Raw genomic sequence first — 9,353 nt, 5'->3', positions numbered from 1 at the left:
ATTTTTAATATAACTCCGACTGGATTCGTCTGAAAGAAGAAAGCCAAATACACCTAGGATGACTTGAGGGTGAGTAATTTGTGGGCTAATTTTCATTTTTGGGTGAACTAACCCTTTAAGAAGATATTACGTGGACATTAAGATAAAAATAACCCACAACATAATGTTAGATGCAGGGTTATTATAGGCAACTAAAACTAAAACTGTATCTAAAATTAAAACCATTACAATCAATTAATAAAAAAATTAAAAAAATTAAAATGTAAATAAAAAAATAAAATAAAAATACTTTAAATAAAATAAATGTTAACTGAAAAAAATTGTTTTATTTCGGCTACAACATTTCTCATTTTAATTTATTTTAACTTTAAGTACTAAAATAACAATATATATATATATATATAGACATAAAAACTACAAAAAAATAACAAACACACAACAAAATTAATAAAAAAAATTAATAAAACATAAAATAAAATAAAAAATATTAAAACGGCACCCATTCACTGCAGAGCATCCATTGATGAGACACTGATGCAATGCTGCATTTCTACAAATCTGATGAAGAAACAAACTCATCCTGATCTTGGATCGTCTGAGGATGAGCACATTTTCAGCGCATTTCATGACATGATTTGTGGCAGTAAAGCTTTAAAAAAAAGAAAGCACTGGAACATCAAAGTGTACAGCGAATGTAAAAAGTGAGCCTTCAATTCTTTAAACCAAAGAGGAAATGAAGGCATAACTTACGCTTTGAATATCCTTTTATAGTGCAGGCCAGACTGAATAACTGGATCAGCCAGCAGTGATTGACCACCAGCGCTTTTATATATCCACACGCCGCGATCTGAGAGCCGAGAGAACAGAAACCACAATCACATCCAGCAGAACATCCACAACAACCAACACCTTCTCTTTGATATCTCACGCTTTGGATGAACCTCTTTACAGTTTGTTTTTTAACTGCTAACAAGCATTGCTCAATACTGAAGCCACCTTTTCAAAACTGTTCATACAGACTGCATTACCAACATGTATCTTGGCCAAAACTCACTCAGACCAACAAAACACTTCATATAGGTCTCAAAATAAGCTTGTTTCACCATAACACTTACATACTTTTCATTCATAACACACTGATCTAAAAACACTAACAGGGAGCATTACATAAACTATCAACTTTTATCTTTGAAGTTTGAATGATTTGTCACACAAGTATTTCGTTATAGGATAAGAATAAGAAAAAAAATAAAATAAATAAATTCCTGAAGCAATAATTACAAATAAAAATAAATAAATAAAAAATTGAGAGAAAAAAAAAAAAAAAATTTCCTGAAGCAATAATTACAAATAAAAATAAAAATAAATAAATAAAAAGTTGAGAGAAAAAAAAATGAATAAATTCCTGAAGCAATAATTACAAAGAAAAATAAAAAATAAATAAATAAAAAGTTGAGAACCAGATTGCTGAGGTTCTGGTGAGCTCCTTTTGTATTGCAGCATTTTGCCACCCAAAATTCACTCTCAAAAATGTGCCCTGTAGGTAATATTTAAATGAACTTATTTTATTCAAAGTAGTTACTAAATCATTTGTAGGTTCACCAAAAGTCAAAAAAAAAAATAAAAAAAAAAAAAAAAAAAAAAAAATATGAATAAATTCCTGAAGCAATAATGAAAAAAAAAAAAAGATAAATATTTTCCATTTATGCGACATATTTCGGTTAGTGAGGCAGGTGTGCGTGTGTTGTGTGTAATTTGCATCATTGACACACTATTTTCCTATTTAATACTGTAAAGCTGCTTAGACACAATCTGTATTGTTAAAAGCGCTACATAAATAAAGCTGACTTGTCTTGACTTGACTTGTAATTATTAATCAAATCCCACAAACCATTCAGACCCACAGAAATGCAGAGCGCTACAAACAGAACTGTGATTTATGTGGGTCCGTGGCTGTTCAGCACATATTTCAAGCTAATTTACAACACCTCGGAGTGAAAGATCGCTGCGAGCAGATTTATGAGATACTCACCGAGAGAATGTTTTTCATGGTGATTACGAAGACGTTGTATGCTATGAGGAAGTCCCAGTAATGCAGGATGCTTTTGATTGGCTTCAGTAACAGCTCGCCCCCAAAGATCAAGAAGTAGAAGCAGGCGAGCAGGTACCCCATGCAGAAGATGCTGATGCGCGTGGTGCCCGTGATGAAGATGATGGTCAGGACGAACCAGAACAGATAGCTGAACATCATCACCTTCAGCATGTCCAAATACGACCTGCGGAGAGGACAGAGACAATGAAGGGTGAAGTCTGAACTGTTTGGGAAGAGGGACTTCCTCAGGAAACCTGAAGCCGAGAGCAGCTTTTAATCTTTCTAACGATCGGCTGTTTTATAGAGCTCAGTGTGGGACGTGGAGCTGAGGTTCTGCTTGTGGTTAGACGCTGATTCCTGCTCATTTGCAGCTTTATTGTTTGGGTGTGGTGCTGATGGGCTTGACCAAAACCAAAAACACTCTTTACTGGCTTTATATGAACCTTCCATTCTTCAAAGAACTTTCCACTAAAATATCGGGCAGCACAACTGTTTTCAACATTGATAACAATCAGAAATGTTAATATAATATAAAGTCCCAGCTAACAGGGAATGTTCTCAGAACTTTGGCTTAATGTTCTGGCGAGTTTCTCTCAAAGTTATGAGCAAATGCTCTTTTAGTAATGTTCATTTACAGGTTTTTTCAGCTGCTTGCACACATTTTCAAAACCTTGCCTCCATTTTTCAAAACTTTACACACAAATCCAAGAATTGCACACACAAAATGCAAAATGCCTCGCATCTCTTGCAAAATGAAGCACTGCATTCAAAATATCACAAACACATCTCAAAAGCAAACATTTGCCATAATATTAATTCCTGTTAGAATTTTGTGTGTTACATCGATGTTGTGTTTTGCAAAAAGTGTTTTTTTGAAATTGAAAACCGAGTCAAAGGCTGATTATTATTAGTGTATGGTTTTGTAGATTTGGTGTGTGCTTCTGCTGTTTGAGTGTCAGCTTTCAGAAACTGTGTCACAAGTGAAGATGTTGTGTGTAATCATCAAAGATGCATTAAATTGTTTAAAAGTGTCAGAAATGTTACAAAATATTCCAATCTCAAATAAATGCTGTTCTATTGAACTTTCTATTCATCTGTGAATCCTGAAAAATAAAATGTATCACAGTTTCCACAAAAATATTGAACTGTTTTCAACATTGATAATAATCAGAAATGTTTGTTGAGCAGCAAATCAGCATATTAGAATGATTTCTGAAGATCATGTGACACTGAAGACTGGAGTAATGATGCTGAAAATACAGCTGCGCATCACAGAAATAAATTACAGTTTAACACATATTCACATAGAAAACTGCTGTTCTAAATTGTAATAATATTTCAAAAATTTACTGTATTTTTAATTAAACGCAGCCTTGGTGAGTGGGTCACAGATGTGAGTCCCATTTTGGTGTCCGCATCAAATAAAAATGCAAGTATGCATTTAATATGTATTTAGTAAATGCCTACTTTAATGTTTCAAATAACTTTAGTGAAAATAAAATGTGAAATCATGTTCCATCATCATTCAGTGTAACAGTTATATTTATGCAAAACACATCAATCCTGACCTGTTGTTATTAAAATGCATAAAATAATACGTGATCGTCATAAATTTTAATATATTTTAAATGATTAAAAACTAACAAATGGGTAAAGCTTTGTGGTTTGAAGATTTAAAATGACAGTAAATTAGCATTTAGTAGCTGACTAATGATTATTCTAAATATGACGATCACGATTTTTTGGTATATGAATTATTGTTACCCTGAACGATATTTTAGTGGGTGTCTTCTGTAAATCTTGGTAAAAATGTATGATTCTCAGAAATATAAAATTAGACTAGGACACATTCTAATGTAAATTGGACTTTTATAGTTTTGATGCTTGACGACCCTTTTTTCGTCTTTGACTCAAGCAGAAAAAGACTTCTTTTAAAACATTAAAAAATCTTACTGACCCCAAAGTTTTGAATAATAGTGTATATGTCATTATTAGTGTTCACATATGGTTATTATTATATTGGTCTGGTCAGGCTCAAAAGTTAATCTGCTATCAGAGGAAAATATTGTCTTTGGCATCAAAAACACAGACTGTAAACAATCATATGATGATATTTGCTAGGAAAGGCCATTTTTGCTAATAATGTTCAACCCCAAACCATTTTGCATCAAATGGCACCGTTTCCTCAGAATTACCCATAATGCATTAGCAGGTTATTTGGTTTTACTGGAATCTGCAAGTATAATAATAAGTGTAACAATGAAGTGGAAAAACTGAGCAGAACTGTATGCTCTTGAAAGAAATCTGACGTGAGCTCTTTAGCATTGTAATTAAATTCGATTATAGAAATATAATCTGTTTAACTCATTTTATGCCATTTTGCGGCCCTTTGGAAGTTCACTGAGATTGAGAACCTCTGGTTTATATGATGTAGAAAACACGAGAAATACAGATTATTAATGTGTTTTTCTGTTTTGAAATGGACCTTCAAAAGAACTAAATGTGACATAAAAGTGTGTAAATGTTATAATTTTTTTTGTTTGTTTTGTTTAAATAACATTTACCTCAGAAAAGCCATTGAATGGTCATAAAAATTACTTTTGATAAATATATGCACAGTATTACATATTAATGATATTTATCCTTAACCTGTTGTCCTCTTTATTTAATTCACATTTGAATAAATCTGTGATAAAACATGTTATTATTACAGCCACTTTTTAAATGTGTATATTTCAATAGAAGCAAAATTCTGTTATTAAAAAGTCAACATAAAAACGGTCTTATGTGCAGTTTAATAGTTTTTATTTGAGTGTCGATTAATTGATTTTTTCCCCCGTTTTTGTTTCAGTCTTTGGCTAAATGAAAATGCTAAATAAATAATAAAAAATAAATAATTAAATAATAATTTAATTAATTCATTAGTTTCTTCATAATAATTAAATTAAATGTAAAAAATTGGCGCAATAATATTAATACAGTTATAGAAAACACTACTTTAAAATAAGTTTAAAAAGGTCATTTTTACATTTAGTCATTTAGCAGATGCTTTTATCCAAAGCGACTTACAAACGAGGACAACAGAAGCAATCAAAACTAACAAAAAAGCAATGATAAGCAAGTGCTATAACACGTCTCAGTTAACCTAACACAGCACACATAGCAAGGGTTTTTCAAATTATATAATAAATAAAAAGAATAGAAAAAAATAGAGCAAACTAGTGTTAGAGGCCTTTTTTGCTTTTTGTTAATTGTATAATAAATAAAAGAAAACAAATAGATAGAATACAAAAAGAATAGAGAAGCTAGTGTTATTTATTTATTTATTTTTTAAAGAAAACAAGCAGCTAGTAAATGAATAGAGTGCTAAAGTCTAAAAGGGGCAATTTTTTAAAGAATAGAATTAGAATAGAGAGTGCTAGAGTTAGAGGGTCAAGTAAAGACAGAAGAGATGTGTTTTTGGCTGATTCTTGAAGATGGCTGAGGACGTAAGGAGTTTTTTTGATTGATTTTTAAGTTTTATTTGATTTTTGATCCAGAATCCTGAATTTTCGTTTTGGATTTGGCCCAGAATTTTAATTTCAGTGCATGACTAATACTAAGTACACATGATTAAAATGAACTTCTTGTGGTCTGGGCTGTTTGTGTGAGCTGTGTACCTGCAGTGGATGAAGTCGGGCACAGGGTTGTGCTGGCTGAAGCTGGCGGCGTCCAGACCTCGACAGATCTCCACATTATCACCCGCCAGCAGCTGCACGGCCGTCACGCTCTCCTCCTCAAACACACGGCCCTGCAGCGACGCGCACAGCAGCAGCATGAAGTCATCTGCAGAGAGAGAGAGAGAAGAGAGCGGCATGTGAGGAGAGAGCGTGAAAGCAGAGCTGGGGAGCGTTAACACAGATTCAACATTACTCACAGAGGAGGAAGAGCGAGCTGGGTTTGGTGTGGAAGTCTGGGAAGTAGAGCCACTTGATGACGTTTGAGTCCATGCTGGAAGACGGCCTTCTCCACGGATAGTCTGAACCGAAGGAGAGATATTGGTGGAATTCAGAAATATAATGTCAAGAGCCTTCTTCAAGATAACCAAGAGGGAATTTGCTTTTATCTTAAAGGAATAGTTCACCCCAAATTTTTAAAATTTGCTGGAAATGTGCTCACCCTCAGGTCATCCCAGATTATTTATCAGCTGTTTGGACTCTCATTCTGACGGCACCCATTCACTGCAGAGCATCCATTGCTGAGACACTGATGCAATGCTACATTTCTACAAACCTGATGAAGAAACAAACTCACCCTGATCTTGGTTGGCCTGAGTTTGAGTACATCTTCAGCACATTTTCATTATTGAGTGAACTGTCTCTTTAAGCAGACACCTGTGTGACTCACCTGTGCAGGTCGCAGGAGGGATGCCGATGCACATCAGGTACTGAAAGGCTAACATGCAAGCCAGAAAGAAGCAATACTTGGACCAGACGCGGGCGATGGCTTTTCTCCTGCGCTGATACATCACCGCAATCAGACCGAACGCGTGCAGCATGGCATAGAAATCCATCCGCTGGCCGATCACATTCACCGCTAACAGAAAACAGGTCTGGAGGAGCAACATTCAGCCACGGGTTTCAAATTAGGACAATAATGGGTGCATTTGATAGCATCACTATACACAAATTAAAATTCAATATCCATCACGTAACCCTGATCCATTACCGTAACACTCTATTGTGGTTTATCGGTCTCAACAGTGTGTTAGCAATCTGAGCTTCCGATGATAATCTATTAGAGACCGTCTCACAGACAGAGAGTAAATCAGTGTCTGTACAAAACCAAAACTGGCCCTCAAAGGGGAGAACACGTTCATGTTCCTTCAAATCAGCATATTATACTGATTTCTGAAGATCATGTGACACTGAAGACTGGAGTAATGATGCTGAAAATACAGCTGCGCATCACAGAAATACATTACATTTGATCAGATATTCACATAGAAAACTGCTATTTTAGATTGTAATATTATTTCATAATTTTTACTGTATTTTTGATCAAATAAATGCAGCCTTGGTGAGCAGAAGAGACTTTTTCAAAAATATAAAAAAACTTACCAACCTCAGATTTTTGAATGGTAGTGTATAATTAATGCTGATATTACCTCAAGACCAAATTTGTAGAAGAAGTAGTCGATGAAATATTTGGCGCAGTTGACGATGCCGTCGTCCAGATGCTGGCGTGTGATGTTGTGAAAGACGGTTCTCGTGACCGGAGGGGGGAGGTTGTTCTTCATCCTGTAGAAATCCTGGTGACGGTAAATGGTCACTTCAAACGCCAAGAGAGCCAGCATCAGTAAGTTATTCTGTGTGCGGAAAATAAACAAATATACAAACAAATAAATACATGGATAAGCATGCTATTGAAGTGCTTGTAGTGTCCGAAATTAACAACCACAAGAGACAAATGCAAGTATAAATCGGCATAATGTAGATTTGCCAATGTCACCGATGGCTGGTAACTTTATTAGGAGCTGATTGATAATCTCTCGATTAAATGTTATCGTGAGAACGATACTCTGACTCTTAACGTGGCATCACTTTAGCAAAATTTTGGTTAAATTTTACAGGCAAAAAAGGTAAGCTGTCTGTTGTCAATAGTGTAGAGATGTACAGTATGAAGCACAGCTCACACAGAAATCACTTTCAAAGCGAGCTGCTTTCTGTCGAGCAACACAGCGAATTTGTGTGACCAAAGTTTACCAAAATTAACACTGAATCTAAAGCCATAAAAAGATACATTAACTGAAATGAAACAAAATATTACAAACTTACTTCAGCTAGCTGCCAAGCACCATTTCTCATTTATATTTGTTTAAGTTAACGTTCAAAAATAACAAAAACTGAAATAAAAATTTATAAAAACTACAAAAAGTACTAGAACAAAACAAAACAAAATTACAAAAACTTTAAAATAAAAATAAAAATAGACACTAATATGTTATAGTATCTCAAAAATACTAACTGAATACTAACTGTGACCAACCTTTACTCGTATATTTATAAAGTACTGTACATAAATTATTCAGATCAAACCATCGTCTATAGAAGCCAAAATCTTGCATCTTCTAATATCTTCCTATATATAGGAAGTGCCTTGCGAAAGTATTCATACCCCTTCATTTATTTCACGTTTTGTTATGCTGCTGCCTTATGTTAAACTGCTTTAAATTACTTTTTTTCCACAGCTGGCAAAATACAAAACTTAAATGACTCCATTGCATAAGTATTCAAACCCTTATCTGGGACAGCTGACATTTAGCTCAGGAGCATTCATATTGCTTGTAGATGTTACTACACTTCGAGTGAAGTTAACCTGTGGAACATTCAATTGAATGGGTATGATTTGGAAAGGCACACACGTCTTAATAAAAGGTCTAACAGCTGATATACAGTAATAAGTTTAGCTAGGGTGCTAATTTTTTTCTCTCCATGTGGCAATCAGTGTTATTTTAGTATCATTGAGACGCTATTATAGTTTTATTTTGAATCAGTTTTTGATTTTATATTTTGTTTTCATTTTAATTTTAATCAAAACGGTAGGCATTTTATTGTGTGCTTCTGTCATTTTTAGTCTGTCTATATAGGTTTTATTAATTTTTATTTCAGTTTTAGTTTGAGCTATTTTAGTACATCAAGTTAAACTAAATTAAGATTTAAAAAAATGTTGCCTTGGCAACTATCGGAAATAAAAAAGTTTTTTTTTTTATTACATATATTTTATTTTAGTAACATTTATTTTATTTCAAATAACGCATTGTTATAAAGGCTTTTTTTTTTTTTAGTTAACTGTACACTCTTCGTGCTTCACAGTGATGCCATAGAAGAACCTTTTTGTCTAAATGGTTCCATAAAGAACCTTTAACATCTGAAGAACCTTTCTGTTTCACAAAAGGCGAAAAGAAGGTTCTTCAGATTATAAAAAAGGTAAGAAAGAGATGGTTCTTTGACTGAATGGTTCTTTGTGGAACCAAAAATGCTTCTTCTATGGCATTGCTGTGAACAACCTTGTAAGCAGCTTTATTTTTAAGAGTGTAATAACTATATTAATCCTGTTAACTATACTGATTTTGCGTCTGAACCTCAGCAGCTCTTACCCTCAGATTCTCCAGCAGCGGAGAGAACTTCCTGAAGCCGATCCAGTTAGCCGGATCCACCGGGCCGCTGTAGAGCAGAGATCTGGCCATGTCTGAGCGCTGAGCGTCTGTGTAGTTCTCCGG

At 34.2% G+C, this 9,353-nt stretch overlaps 1 protein-coding gene across 1 annotated transcript in view; it reads right to left on the bottom strand.

The window, feature by feature from the left end:
- The window catches only part of LOC107713889 (piezo-type mechanosensitive ion channel component 2-like), a 130,110-nt gene that overhangs the window by 31,473 nt on the left and 89,284 nt on the right, over window positions 1-9,353 (bottom strand). The window contains exons 20-26 of the mRNA XM_016519539.1: window positions 9,231-9,353; window positions 7,239-7,439; window positions 6,479-6,683; window positions 6,009-6,110; window positions 5,752-5,917; window positions 2,033-2,276; window positions 751-847 (exon numbers count right to left, since the gene is read on the bottom strand). Coding sequence (XP_016375025.1) covers window positions 751-847; window positions 2,033-2,276; window positions 5,752-5,917; window positions 6,009-6,110; window positions 6,479-6,683; window positions 7,239-7,439; window positions 9,231-9,353 — 1,138 coding nt within the window. The remainder of the gene's footprint in view (window positions 1-750; window positions 848-2,032; window positions 2,277-5,751; window positions 5,918-6,008; window positions 6,111-6,478; window positions 6,684-7,238; window positions 7,440-9,230) is intronic.

The sequence above is a fragment of the Sinocyclocheilus rhinocerous genome, unplaced genomic scaffold (assembly GCF_001515625.1).
Source record: "Sinocyclocheilus rhinocerous isolate Xijiao unplaced genomic scaffold, SAMN03320098_v1.1 scaffold642, whole genome shotgun sequence".
NCBI lineage: Eukaryota > Metazoa > Chordata > Actinopteri > Cypriniformes > Cyprinidae > Sinocyclocheilus > Sinocyclocheilus rhinocerous.
The sequence above is the reverse complement of the archived record's forward strand: the minus strand, read 5'-3'. Positions and strand labels throughout refer to the sequence as shown.